The 15,527-nt window shown below is 44.4% G+C and overlaps 1 protein-coding gene across 1 annotated transcript in view; it reads left to right on the top strand.

Annotated features, from left to right (window-relative positions):
• Nucleotides 1–15,527, top strand: part of LIPC (lipase C, hepatic type) — a 177,577-nt gene that overhangs the window by 16,050 nt on the left and 146,000 nt on the right. The window contains exons 2-3 of the mRNA XM_032624809.1: nt 548–644; nt 2,735–2,865. Coding sequence (XP_032480700.1) covers nt 2,781–2,865 — 85 coding nt within the window. The 5' untranslated portion in view covers nt 548–644; nt 2,735–2,780. The remainder of the gene's footprint in view (nt 1–547; nt 645–2,734; nt 2,866–15,527) is intronic.

The following is a 15,527-nucleotide window of genomic DNA, read 5'->3' as shown; positions in this document are numbered from 1 at the left end:
ACACAATACCCAGAAATGGGGTTAGGGGTAAGCACCTGATCATCTGACATCAGACCACATAGGTGACCACTAAGGGGCCACTCCCCCCCATCTTCATGACCTGTTGGCACCAGAGGCTTACTGCTACTCACACCCCATGGCAGGCACAGGGACATCTTTTGTCCCCCTGCTGACACACAGCCATTTTTTCTTTGGGTTCTTACCACTTTCTGGAAGCAAGGGACTGTCCCCTCTGCCCTCATAGACAAATCTCCCTCTCTCCCCACCCACTTACAAAGCCCAAGAGACTCTCTTTCTAGTGATGGGATGGTAGGGGTACTCTTTCTCCCTTCACATCCCTTTGAAACATTTTTAGCCTTTTGCTTGCCATTGTTGGTTAGAATTCACTTACTCTAGGTCCTAAGTTTCAGGAAGACAAAAGGTTGATAGTCTTCTCTCTACTTTACTCTTCTTAAGTGGAAGGGAGAGGGTGAGGGAAGAGGTTGGGAGAAATATATTGTTGATACCTCTAAGTATTATCTCCCGCCCATGTTCTCTTATTTTACAGGTGAGGAGATGGAACTCATTAAGGTTAAATAACATTTTGCCAGCTAGTTGATAATAGACCCAGGATCCCAGAGGCACTTGGATTCAGTGGTTTCTTGGTGAGTTAATCTGTAGAGTGAGGCCGGGGGTGGAGTTGGTACCTGGCAGTACCCAAAGGATAAGAGATGAGGTGGACCCAGGGGAGAGGAGCCAGGTAGATAGTCAGCTGATTTTAGGTTCCAACTTTCTGGGAAATAAGTAAAGTGGAACCTTCAGATCCTGCTTAACTATGCAGGTAGGATGGAGCCAGCCAAGAAGCCAGCACAGAAACCTCTGCTCAGAAATCATGCATTTGACTAGATGGTCTCCAAGGTATAGTCCTCTGGAAGCTGGTGCAGCCACAAGACACTACAGAGTTAAGCTCTGGCCTAGGATCAGTCTGTCCAAACTGCCGGTGGTTTCAGAAGGTCCTATCAGTTCGTTTCATCCGGGCAATGATCACCAAGTTATCTAACTGCCTACCCAACATTTCCACTTGGATGTCTAAGAGGCATCTCAGACTCCACCTGGGCAAAACTGAATTTTTGATTTTCCATCACCAAACCTGCTCCACTCACATCCTTTCCTATCTCAGCTGCTAGCAACACCATTGTCCCATTTGCTCAAGCCAAAGTCCTTGAAGTCATCTTCAACTCCTCTCTTTCTCTGCATCCCAGTAGTCAGGAAATCCTGTTGTATCTACCTTCAAAATATATCCACCACCCATCCATCAGTCCCCAATTCCACTGTTACTGTGCTGAACCAAGGCACCATCACCTCTTGCTGGATCACTGTAATAGCCTCTTAGCAGATCTACCCACTTGCACCCTTGTTTGCTAATAATTTGCTCCTAGTCTTGCAAACTAAAATGATCTTTTACAAATATTATACAAATCATATCACTCTTCTGCTCAGAATGGTTCCCCGTGTCTCATACTATAAAAGCCAAAGTCCTTTTAATAATGTCTCCCTAATCACTGGCCTCCTTGCTGTTCCTGGAACATTCCAGGCATGCTCCTACCTCAGGGCCTTTGCACTGGCTGTTCTGGCTACCTGATGCTCTCCTCAACATGTCCACAGGGGCAACTCCCTCAAACCCTTGCTCAAAGTTCAGCTTCCCAACAAGGCTCACCTTGACCATTCTATTTAAAATCACTACCTTCCCCAACCCCCTTAACTCAGCCATACTTTTCCTTTTTCCATAGCTCTGATTACATTCTACCAATCTACATAAATCTCTTATTTATTATGTCTATTGCCTGTTATCTTACTCCTCCCATCTCCTGTGGTACATAAGCTCCACAAGGACTGGAATCTTCGTCTGTTCTCTTCACCTGCATATCTCAAGTACCTAGAGCAGTGCCTGGAATATAATAGATATTGTTTTAAAGTTTGAAAAATGAATAAAGTTTAAATAAAACTAGAAACCCAAGGAATATTACAAGAGCCACACCTGAATTTCCCCTGTCTGGTTTTGCCAAGTGGCCTTACTTCTCAGTCCTCTACCCAGTTAGAGCATCCATATACACAGAGGAGGAAAGAGTGTGTTTACTCTAGGGCCATCTTTCAATGGGGCCCCCAGCAAAGGCATCCAGTTCTGCATCTTTGCTCCTCCATCAGCTCCTTCTTAGACTGAGGATAGAGGTTTTCTGCCCCTTTCAGCTATAGAAATGTTGCCCATCACTCTTTGACCACAGGCACCATCAATTTTGCTAAACTCAATTGAAAACAGACCACCTGGGGGCTCTCCACATAGCAGAGTCCTTTCCTTTCTCTTGGGGTTTAGCCTGCAATTTGAAATACCGCTGCCAGGAGCCTGCATCCCCTTTGCATACTGCCAGAGAGAGACTTGGGCAACCATGTGGAAGTCACCTACTCCTGACCTTTGACAGAACTTCCAAACACAACACATTAACTTTAAATTGATTAATTTAGAACTGTGACCTTGGCCCAAGAAGGTAAGGGTACATGACAAGATATTTTATTTTCAAAATGTATCAGGATAAAAAATACTTTTGTAAATCAACCTTTTTTTTGTATGAGATAGAGTTAGATTTGGGTTCAGTGTAGGAAGGAAAGTGTCTGAACACTAGAAAACATGTTTAAAAGGTTAATTATTAATGGGCAGTCTTCTCTAACAAAGTATCAATAGGCAATCTGCTCTCTTTAGCTTCAGAAATTAGCAAGAAGACCTCGGTCCGGGTGAGACAGGAGAAATGGAAAATTCCCTGTGTGTCTCTATTTTCTTGGTTTTGTGCATCTTTATCCAATCAAGTGCCCATGGACAAAGCCTGGGACTAGGTAAGAGCCTGCCTTTTCTCTGGAAATGGGCATGGATTTTCTTTTTTAAATGTACGTCACAATGAATCCAAGTGTTCTTGGCTATGTGGAACAGAACTTGCTTCACAGCATACGAGGTGTTCTGTTAGTGGCATTGAAGGTCACAAGGATGTGTAGCTGTTTGTAGGCAGGACTGAAAGTTTAGGAAGCCACTCTGGGAGTAGAAGTCTTCTCAAAGCGCTTGCAACTAGCAATGAAGTCTCTCGCATATCCTATTAAGAAATAGTCAGGATAAGACTTCTTTGGTGGCAAATAATCTGAAAGAGTTTCAGATCTTCCTGAGAGTTAATTTGGCATCTAATTTGCAGTTGAGGAGAACAGCTTGCAATGAAATGCTTCATCTTGCTGAGGGTTGTCTAATTGCTGGCTCTCTCAGAAGAGAGGAATTTGTAGAATCCTCTTTCCAGTCAGGTTGAAAACAGAGCTATCATTGCACATTTTCTAGACTTCACTTTTTCTGCCAAAGTTTTACTCTGAGACTGAGGAATTCAACAGCAGTCACACCTGTTTGGTCTGTAAATTCACACACTAGGTTGATGCCCAAAGAGATCCAAATGCTTGATCAGGTAGGTGGATTCCAGGTTCCTGGCTAAGCAGTGCATTGGATCAATAAATGATGGATATGAAGTGAACTGAACACTTTGGGCAAATGAGACTGGCCTTTGGGACTTTGTTTTTGTGCTGGTTACTGGTCAGGACCTAGAAACTCTAAGGTAGAGGCTTAGATTTTTCTTTCCTCAAAGACTGCTTGGAGGGAGCTCCAAAAAGAATTAGGAACTTACTACCCAAAGATTGCCTGAAAATTCCAGAACATTTTTTTTCTCCTTTAAGAAAAAAGGCTGTTCTTTATGTTTAATTATTATTTTGTATACGAGGTCAGTGAATAACTTATTAGCAGTATTAATTATTACCATTCACTGAGCAATTTTTGTGTCAACCACAAGGTTAATTATTTTGCATACATCATCTCACTTATCAAGCTGAGTCTAAAAATGATAATAATAATTTAGAGCCATCGGGCAGAATTGCTGATGATTTTTATTCCGTGTTCACAGGGATATTGGTGAAGGGCCTTTCCTGCCCTTTGGCCCAGAATGTTGTTTTTGTTAATTTTTTACTGAAGTATAACATATATCTAAAGGAGTGCCTATATCGTAAGTGCTCAATGAATTTTCACAATCTGAGCCAGCATCCCAGAAACCTCCCTTGCATACCTCTTGAGCCTTAACATAGATTATTTAGCTTTGGGGGGAAGCTTTTCGATAATGGACACATACAGTATATGCTCTTTTGCTTCTGGCTTCTTTCACTAAACGTTATGTTGGTGAGATTCAACCATGCATTTGTATGAGGTGTGACTCATCATTCTGTTCACTGTAGCATTTCATCGTATGAATATACCACCCTTGGTTTATCCATTCTGCTACTGATTGGCCCAGTCGATGTTTCAGTAGAGACTTGGGGGTTGGAAGCCATTAGAGTCTAGGTGAAGGATAAAAGGCAGGATGGGTTGCTGAGTATCGTCCACATTTCCCTCAACAAATCCTGTGCTGGTCAGCTACTGCTTTCCCAGGGTCCTGGTTTGTCCAAAAGCTGAGGGAAGTGGCCACTATTAGCAGGAAGGTTCTTCAAGGGAAAGGATCAGAGCCAGGAGGCCTCTTGTTCCTTTGAGAGCAGAATGTCGTGGCAGAATTTCTTCTGCAGGGAGTGAGCCAGATCTGTGTGCATGAGGCTGGTGGGACATCCGCGGGGGGCATTGCAAGGAGGCAAGCATCCCACAGTAGAGCCCTAAAAGGTTGAGTATCTATACCTTGTAGGATAGTTTTCCAAACTGCCCCCCAGGGGAGATTTTGGTTGCCACAACTGGGGAGAGAGTGCTGTTGGCATATAGGGGGTAGAAGCCAGGGACGCTGCTAAACATCCTACAATGGACAGAACAGCCCCACAGCAGTGAATTATTCAGGACGAAGTGTCAATAGTGCCAAGGTGGAGAACACTTGGTCTGTACCAAGCTTCAACTGTCACTAGTCAGGGGCCAGGAGGAACTCCCATAGGACCCTTCCTCCTTAACCCCAATCCTCCCAGCTTACCTTTTATTATTATTAATGACATTGCTAATGGACCGACTAATATATTGTGCACCCTGTATATGCCAGACACTGTGCAAATGTTTTATCCCACCCTCACCTTGTGGTTGAGTCAGCCAGCAGAAAATTGACTTGCTGGAGGTCCCATGATTGCTCAGGGCAGAGCCACGAGAGGCACCTAGAGGTTGATCTGTCTGCCTAAGGCTACAGGTTTCTGGCCGTTGTGCTCACACCCAGTGGTTTAACAGCCAGAGATCCCTAGAAATACATTCTGCTGGGTTCCTCTCACAGGAGAGGACTATTTGAATAATTCCTGCCTACCAGCACCAAGGGAAACAAGATATGGTGAGCCTCCTGAAGACCCCAGGACACAGAGCTACCATCGTTCTCATCCCCAGACCTCCCTGCCTGAGGCCCAGTCCACCCCACTGGTGTGGCCAGGAGGATCAATACTGCTTAAATGGTAGCTGCTACTCCTAGACCCTGGCAGCCCCACCTTCCAGCGGTATCCACGACCACTGCCTAAGGTGCCTGCCCCCTCCCTGCAATTCCAGCCACAGAGTCCACATCCTAGAAGCAACTGAAGCCCAGCCGTCAGTCACTTATTCATTTAACAAGTAAGTGTGCATAGGCATCTGCCATATATAAGGCAGTGCTTTTAATACAACAGTTCTCAAACTTCCTGGTCCCAGGACACCATTACATTCTCCAAAATTATTCAGAATTCCGAAGAGCTCTTTTTTTTTTTAATATTATTTATTTTACTTATGTATTTTGGCTGCGCCAGGTCTTAGTTGAGGCACGCGGGATCTTTGTTGCGGCATGCAGGCTTCTTAGTTGTGGCATGAGAACTCTTAGTTGCAGCATGCATGCGGGATCTAGTTCCCTGACCAGGGATAGGACCCAGGCCCCCTGCAATGGGAACGTGGAGTCTTACCTACTGGACCACCAGGGAGATCCCCCAAAGAGCTCTTTTTTACTTGGAACACAGGTATCAATATTTACCATATTAGAGACTAAAACTGAGAAAATTTTTTTAATTTTAATGCTTTTAAAAATAACAAAGTCATCACATGCTAACATATGTAACATGATATTATGAGGAATAACTCGTATTTTCCAAACAACAACAAAAAAAGTGAGTCAGAAGAGTGACATTGGTTCACAAAGAAATTTTGCTAATTTGGTAATGTCTGGTTTAATAGAAGCAGCTGGATTTTTTCATCTGTTTCTGTATTGAATCTGTTGTGATATGTTGCTTTGTCCAGAGTACATGAAGAAAACTGGCCTCACATATAGGAAAAGGGAGGACATCCTCAGAGGTCCTGCCAAGGCCCACACTCAGAACTGCTGTATTTGTGCAGCAGACACTGTACAACTGCAGACTGCACAGTAGCCCCTGCTCTCCATGAGCTTACTGTCGAATCGGGTAAGGGTAGGGAGATGGCAACTGCCTGCACTGCCAGCAGCAATAAGAGGGCCATCATCCATAGAGAATGCAAAATAATAATAGAACTTACTAAAAGTTGGTCTTCCTTTCATCATCACAATTCTATATAATGCCAGTGATAAAACTAAAGCCCCTCCCCCTCAAAATAGTTTTTTGGTCAAATTTGTAAACAACTGCTGTGGTTACTGTTGAGTTTTATTAATATATATGTAAACTTCAAATAATCACAGTTTTATATTACTTCTCCTTGAATAAATGTTCTCTGTCGATGTCAATTTAGAGACCTCCCAGTTTTGCAGTTGGCCCCTGATACTCGTGGACTGTGACATGTGCTCATTGCAAGTGTCTAATGGTTCAGAATCCTCCCAGCTCACTTTGGTCATCTCATGTCTCCAAATCCCGTGGTACTTATTGCCTGTTCTTGCATTTAAACAGCAGATTTGAAATTTAAAGTGATAGCGTAGTGATTATAAAGACAAAGATACAGAATCCGAGAACTTCAATTCTCCTATCCCGTGTGACCACTTAAGAGTTTTGTGTTTAAAACGTAAAACAAATTTTACAGTGAACTGTGAAGTATAATATTTTGTTTGGTAAGTAAAAATTTTGTTTCTTCCAGAAAATATCTTTAATGCACTTGCGTATCTTTAAAGTGGAAATGTATTCTTCTTTTATAAATTGTTCATTGCTTTAAAACTAAATAACAAATCAAGAAAATAGTAATTATTGCTGATTTTTGCATGCATATAACTGAAAATAGCTTTGTCTTATAGAGCAAAGTGGTATTAAAATGATCCATTCTGGGTTTCAAATATATAAGGTATACCACTGAGTCTAATAAAGGAGATAAGATGTATATATAAAATTTTTTCAACTAAACCATAAAATATGCTGAGTACCACTGGAGAGGAGTGCAATGGAGTGTTTCTGTCCCCCCAAAATTCATATGTTGAAATCCTAACCCTCAATAGCATGGCATCTTAGGAGGTGGGGACTTGGGTGGTGATTCAGTCATGAGGGTGGAGCCCTCATAAATGGGATTAGTGTCTTTATAAAAGGGACCCCAAAGAGCTCACTCACTCTCTGTTCACCATGTGAGGAAACCTGGAAGAGGGTTTTCACCAGAACCCCAACATGCTGGCACCCTGATCTCAGACTTCCAGCCTCCAGAACTGTGAGAAAAATTTCTGTTGGTTACAAGCCACCCAGTCTATTGTAATTTGTTACAACAGCCTGAGTTGACTAAGACAAGGTGCAGGTAGAGATGGAGAAGAGTTTACTTCCAAGTACGTAGAGGAAAGGCTTCTGGGAGGAAGCAGCATTTGAGCCGAGTCTTGCAGGATGGAATCTGGACAAAAGTGAAGGAGGCATTCCTTGTGCATAAGCAAAGGCAGAGAGCCAATAAAGTACACATGTTTTCCAAGTCCAAACACCTTCCAAAAACAGGCCTTCCAGGAAGGAGAAGAAGAAAAAAAAAAATAGGAAGGAGTTGATAGCAATACTACATCACAACTGCAATAAACTGAAAACAACTTGGATGCCCAACAATAAACCATCAAGGATGGAGGGTCCAGGTATTACTAATTCCTCCTTTAAACAAGCATTGTTTTGAATACCTACTACTAGAAGTTCTAGGAACTTTTGGGAACAATGATGATGAGATTCAGAAATAAAAGGCTTAATGCTGACCCTTAGGCACTCATAGTGCAATACAAGTGTTCTTAGCCTAGCCCAGGGATGGGTTTCAGAGAGGCTGGATGCCTCTTAGGATAGTACCCAAGGCTGTATGAATGTGCATTTGAGGGTAGGAGAGAAGTCATAACTTCTGGCAAATTATCAAAGGGACCTGTGACCTCTAAAAGGTTACATAACAACTGGTCTTGTAGCTTTTAAAAAATAAGTATGAGGAAATTTTAAAGGCAATAAAGTGGGGGAGAAAAAGAGGACTAAATAACCTACATATTGAATCACAACTATGATAAGACTACATTCATGTATATTGCTAGGGATTTGAAATATATGTAAAGATCTATAAAGAGTATTAAGGCCATGGAGAGAGAGAGAGAGAGAGAGAGAAAGAGAGAGAGAGAAAGAGAGAGAGAGAATGTGTGTGTATGTGTTTTAAGTGTTTAAATGTGAAAGAAAGAAAAAGTTTTTTTTAAAATCCTGGTAAGCTGCAGTTAGATTGGTCCTGGATTTGTTGTCCCTAGAGGGGCCACCTCCCACCATCCTCATGGGCTTAGCCAAGCCCAGAAGTACAGCCCCAGCAGGACCTGAAAATTCCTAACAGGCCTCCACAACTGCAGGGAAGGTGGTTCATGAGTACTACTTGAGGTAGTAACCAGAGATGGAACTCATTCACCTGGGCGAGTACATGAAAGCAGAATCAGCAGAAAGCCAGCCCCAGAATTCTCATGAAATTCTACATGCTCTCTGCTAGAGACCCTCCCACCCGCTGCCATACTTCCTGGCCCTATGGCTGAGCCATTCTGGAGCCCTCCTGAGGGCATCGTACCCAGAGAGGACAAGCCTGAAGTGAGAGGACATCAGCCTATCTCCCACCCTGCTTGCCTTTCACAAGGGACCCAGGACCTGAACCCATATTTAATTGTGGGCCAGGTGAGCAAGATCCCCACCACCACATTCTTGCCGCCCTGTTTTCCACACCAGCTGCCACAATGCTACAAGGCATGCTGCGTCCTTGCAGGCGAGTCAGCAGGGAGAAGGGAAGGAGAGGCAGGGCTGGGCCAGAGGCTTGCCCGATTTTAGGTATGGTCCACAAGACACAGCTGAGCAGTCCCAGTTACAGTCTCCAAGGGGATGTGACCACCTTGACCTCAGCCTGGGGTGTGCGCCTGATATCCATGGGGCCCAGCAATTCTCATGGCCAGAAGGGTGGCCGTACACTGGTTCCCAGGAGAGTGTTCATTTTAGAGTGGGGCCCTGTCAGCCAGGGATCAGAGTCCAGCCCACTAGGGAAGGGGGCTGGCCGGGAGCAGGCAAAACATCTGGACCCCTGCCAAACAAGCTGAGGATCATGGCCAGACTTCAGCCCCAAGGTGAAAACTAGAAAAATGGGTCAGAGCCCAGCCAGTCCTGCAGGGAGTGGGGTTGCTATGTTAAGGTAGACAGCAGGTGCACCCAACTGCTGACAATCAGGCACCTAGCTTAGGGCAAGGAGACAAACTCGAGTCATTCCCACACTGGAAGATTCAGGGTGCAGCTATGCTTCGCAAGAGAAGGTGTAATTCGTAGGCATTGCCACAAGGTAGCGCAGTGACGCCTTAGCTGCTTCCAGGGTTTCAGGAGAGGATTCAGGTATGGGGAAAACCAAGTTTCTGGATGACTCTGGAAAACTCATGACTATTGGTTAACGTCACTCTCCTCTCTGCTTATGACTCTATTTCCAGAAACACTCATCGTTTCGATATTTCCACCATGGGATTTGAGGGGAGGGGTAGGAAGAAGTAAAGTGAAGATCAAGTGTATTGAAGGGGAGGCCTCTTTGTCCCCAGCATTTTCTCCTCCATATATACAGGTTCACCTTCAGGGGCCTGGTAAAGTAGATTTTAACAGCTTTTAGATGGCATGTTGTGGCATTAAAATAGTTCTTATGTCCATATAAAGGTGGCAACACTGAATAGTATTTTCGTTCCAAGGCTAAGTGGGACAAAAGTAGTATACCTAACTGTGTGTGTCTTGTGATTACAACTCCATGAAAACATATATTTAAGGAAAAAAAAACTACTAGAAGAAAATGTACAAACATGTTCAGACTTCAGTTGAGTTTATATCTAAATTTTTGTCTCTTCCAAATTTTATGTAATGTTGTACTATGTATATAGTGTTTTGCTTTATGATTTGAATAATTTAAAAATTCACATCAAAATGATAAAACAAAGGGATTTGACTAGTCAGAGGTTCTCGAACTTTAGTGTGTATGAGAAACTTATTAAAATAAGATTTTATTAAATCTCATTTATTTATAAAATAAATAAATTCTATTAAATTTGTTAAATAAATAAATCTTATTAAAATCAGATTTCTGGGTCCCATCTGCAAGTTTCTAACTCAGTGGGCCTGGGGTAGACCCAGGAATTTGCATTTCTAGAGTTCCCAAGTGCTGCTTCAAGTGCGGGGAGTACACCTTGAGAACCAATAGAAAAACAAAAATAGACAGTTAATGGCAAAACATTAACTTGACTTGAACGCAGGTCTCCTGGTTTTCAGGTTTAAGGCTCTTCCCTCAGAAACAATACAAGCTTCCAGGGCAAACCTGGCGTTCATTTCTCAGTCTCCTGGAGGGGGGAAGGGGAGAGATATCAATGTCTATTGATCCTGAATATTGACCTCCCTCAGGGGTAGCCATCTCCCAAATAATAAAAAACCCCTAGATATTTGTGACAATTTATTCCTCCAAAATAAAACATGGTCATGCTGAAAAGAAAGTGGTTCTTGAATTGGAAAAAAAAAAAAAAATTCCCAAGCTGAGATTTACTTGTAATTGGTAGAAAAATACTAGTTGCAATAATGAATTAACCACACACAGTAAAGCATGCCTTGGCAGGCCTGAAAATAGGATCCAGCAAATTCTTTTCGTATGAGCTGGGCATTACCAAGAGCTGGGCAGAGCCTGTGATTCACAGTTGACTAGGACTGGCCTTTCTGTGACTGAGAAAAACTTTCCAGTGACAAATGTTCCAGCTTCCTTATCCCAAGACAAACCAAAATAGTGAAAACTTCTTTATACTGAAATATAACAAGATCAACACCAGCAAATTATAGCATTTATTAACCACCTACTGTGTACCAGGCTCCATGGTTTGTACGAAAACATGTTCCTAAGGACACAAAAATGAAAAAGCACACTACCATTCATCAAGGAGTTTCCCAATTGACCAAGACTGGGGCCCCCTACAGCTGTGTGTGTGTGTGTATGTGTGTGTGTGTGTGTGTGTGTGTGTGTATGTGTGTAGATTAGAGATTGGAAGAGGCATAATTTCAACACAGTATGATAAGTGCACAATTAGGTACAAAACATCTCAAGGCCCTGAGGCAGGAGAGGTTAGCAGAGAAGGCTTTATAGAGGAAGTGATATTTGAGTTGAGCCTTGAAGGAGAAGTGGAAGGATGTAGCAAGCAGAAGGAAAAGCATGAGCCAGTCTTGGAGGCTTGAAAACAGAAAATGAAACTGGGAATCCCTGAGACGTTTGCTGTAGCTCAGAGGAGGGCACAAAAAAAGAAGTGGCCAGAGGTAAGGGCATCAAAGGCCATGCTAATGAGTTTGGCCCTCACCCTGGAGGCAGTGGGGCCACCACTGAGGTTGGTGTTTGAAAAAGGGAGGGACTTGGCTCTTGGCTGCCTTTCCTGCTTGGTGGATGGCTTCCCCTCACAGCCTGGCTGAAACCCTAGCCACTCCCTGATAGAAAGCGACGCTATCAGCAGGAAAAGGCAGGGCTGGCACTCGGAAGTTACAGGCTCTGCAACCGCACCTGGCTGGTGCCCACAAACACTCAGATCTTCCTCCCAGGAGGGCTCCAGCCCATGGGCAACTCTATTTGAAATTTACTTGTTAACTGCTATTCCTAACACTAAATGGTAGGAGGGATTTACACCAATGAAACTGAGGCCGGAACACATACTAGAAGCTTGAATAGGAACCTTCCATTTAAAAAGTACCTTCTTCTAAGTCTGAAAAGAGAACCATTTGCAAATTCCACGTCACACTCGTTTATAAACCTGTAGCAATTTCAACTTTAAAAACTTATTCCTACCTACGTGATATCACTTGATTCTCATAATATCCCTGTAAAGAATACTGGGCAGGTATCATTATGCCCATTTTACAGATGTAAAGGTTCACCAGCCAGAGGCCACTAGGAACACACTTGGAGTCAAATGAAAGTTAGGATTATTTGGCTTACTGCAGCAACAGAAGACGCACTCCAGAGAAACCCAGGGGCATCCCTGCATGAGGAGTTGAGAGGGACTTCTTAGAAAATTTGGGCTTGTGACAGATGAAACTAAGGAAGGGTTGGGGAAGCAGGGGCAAATCTGGATGGGATTCTGTCAAAGGGGAAGGGGGCCATTCAGTGATCTAGTATCTAAATACTAGATCATTATTGTGAACTCATTATTGCTTAATTTAATCAATAACGTTCCAACAGGCAGAACTAGAGCTGGCATTGGTACAGGAGCAACAGTCTCTCCTTGTTAGTTGGAAGCAGGGAATGTTTAGTCACATTTTATGGATTCAGAGTGGCCTCCTTTCTGTCCTGTTGCAAATGTATCCGCAAAGGGTCCTTGTAGCACATTGTTTCTGTTTTGTGGGCGTTGTCTATGTTCAGTTGGGAACATCGTGGTCTGGCCGCCAGCGAGGCTCCTTTTTGTTGCTGTTGTGTTTGTTTTCATTTTCTCACATACCAAGAAACCTGGGTAATGTCTTTGACATCTCTCAATACCTCCACCCTAGCCGAACAGCCTTAGGTGGCTGCCTTTACCTCCTGCGCCTCCGATTTCTCACCAGTAGTATCCCTTCCAGCACTGATATCCTGAGTGTCAAGAGAGCTCATTGAGAGGCATCGTGGTACCCTGAGACCTTCCACAGCTACCTCATCTGGTGTCAGCTATTTAACCGTTAGTTAACGGTAGAGAGAAATATGAACGCAAAGTTCTATCCACTTTAAACATGAAACATTGCCCCCTGCCTCAAGCCTAGTGCAACTCAGTTGCCTTGAGCCATTCAAAGATTCCCAAACAACAGCAGGACAAAGGCACGATTCTGTAAGAGCAAGCCAAGCAGTAAATGACCATTAGGCCTTTGGTCTCAAGGCTATTTTATAGTGGGCCAGACACACATCCATTTTTGGATAGAGTACTAACAATAAAAAATATACATTTGATGTTTACGTTGCTTTGAGTAGAACCAAGAAGTATGAAATAATAGTAACTATTATTTTTAAGAACTTTCAGATGTGCCAAATGCTTTGCCTATTTATTTCACTTAATCCATGCAACCCTCCTCTGTGATAAGCATCATTATCACCACTTTACAGGGAAAATTGTGGCTCAGAGAAAGGAAGTGGCAGGGAAGGCTCCCAGGGTCCCTGCGTTTCTCACTGGTGCTTATTTCTGGTGATGCTGGTGCCCCTTCAGAGCCATGGGTACATTGGCTTTCAGAGGTTTCCCACCTTGGATGTTACTCAGTGCCAGGGGATCCTAGGACATACTCTGAGCCTCTCTGGGCCTGGCCACTTCTAACTAGAAGTTGGCACTCACCTTACCCACTGTGAGTGATGTCTACCTCTCAATGGCCCAGGAGAAAACCCATCCTTGGACAAAGTCCTGATTCCCTTGTGTCTCAGCCTCCATCACTGCCCCTCAGAAACAAGATGTAAGCACAAATCCAGGCAGACCAAAAAAAAGAAGAGGCCTCATGATATCAAGCCTGAAAATTCTGGGCCAATGTAAGGCAACCAAGGATGCTTTGAAAAGGTTAGAGCATTTTTCTTCATCCAAGAATCCTGTAGGAACAGGGCTGTTTTCACAAGCTGAGCTGGACCCTCCACAGGGGGCTTGATGACATCAGAAAAACAGCACCTGAGAAATCTCCTCTCATGAGGTCTTGCCACTGTTTCATGACTAGGTCCTCTTGGTGTGTTACTGTCATGCCCTGGCCACCACCTTCACGCCACACAGAGAGACTCCTGTCCCTGAGATTTGTGATCAGGATGAGTGATGTCAAAGCAGGAAGAGCTGGAGAGGAGACTCAGGAGGGAGGGTGGGGCTCCACCGTCGACTCACACCAGGAGACATCCAGATGACCAATTCATGCAGGGGAGTCCACACTTGGAGGATGGTGCCAGGGCCTGGGACCACTCACAGATCTAGCCACATGCCAGCTCTGTGCAGGTCTTGTGTTAGGACTCTACCACATCCAACTTTCATCAGTATATTCATTTGCTGGGGCTGCCATAACACAAGACCACAGACTGGTGGCTCAAATGAAAGAGATGAATTTTCTTGCAATTCTGGAGGTGAGAAGTCAAAGATCAAGGTGTTGGCAGGGCTGGTTTCTTCTGAGCCTTCTCTGCTTGGCTTGCACATGGCTATCTTTCCTTATCTTCACATGATCTTCCCTCTGCACATGTCTTTGTCCTCATCTTCTTATAAGGACACCAGTCACATTGGAGTAGGGCCCACTCTAAGGACCTCATTTTAACTTAATTACTTCTTTGAAGACCCAATCTCTAAAGACAGTCACATTCTGAGATACTGAGGTTTAGGACCTCACATATGAATTTGGGGGTGGGGCAGGGAACACAATTCAGCCCATGACATCCAGCAAACCTCTGAAGATCCTGCTCAGACCTGGGTCCTGGGCCAGGCACTGGGGACCCTGGGGACACCACAGGTATATCATGGCTCTGTCTGAGCTTCAACAACTCCCTGGGGTGGTGGTGCTTCAGAGTTAGAAAAAAGAGGCTTATACGTATACCTGAGATTGGAAAGTGAGTATCAATCTGCACCCCCCAAACCAGGCCTAAACAGGGGGCTTTAGCTGTGTGGGTGCAGGAAGCTCTGGCCCACTGAGGTGCACAGGAGCCAGCTGGCAGCTAGTGGGGGAGGGGCTTGGCCCTCTGAACAGCATGATGAAGACTTCCTGGCAGCAGGAGCGATAACTGGCAGGAGGCCAAGAGAGCCAGTTTATTTGGCTCCTGGTGAGGGTAAGTGATAAAACTCACCCTCTGGCACAGCGCCTGAGGCAGGATCACGCTCAAGGGAGATGCTCACTGTGAGCCCACACGGTGCTCTCTCTGGCTTGGGGAGACGACTGTCCCACACAGGCAAGCTGTCCCCAGCCAGGCCATTGCCTAGACTCACCCTGGCCTCAGCCAAGGTCGGCTGCCATCCTCTCCTGGGTGCCTGCCACCCACCCTCCCTCCACCCCCTGCAGACCCAGAAGGAGAGGACGATCGCCAGCCCGAGGACAGCGAGGGACTGGGAAGATAAACACCAGGGCTCCTCTTTGGGAAAATAAACTATAGACTCGTGAGGGAGACTGGGTGAAAGAGAACTGGATTTGGA

This window comes from Phocoena sinus, chromosome 2, assembly GCF_008692025.1.
Source record: "Phocoena sinus isolate mPhoSin1 chromosome 2, mPhoSin1.pri, whole genome shotgun sequence".
Taxonomy (NCBI): domain Eukaryota; kingdom Metazoa; phylum Chordata; class Mammalia; order Artiodactyla; family Phocoenidae; genus Phocoena; species Phocoena sinus.
This window is presented reverse-complemented; position numbering and strand designations above follow the sequence as displayed.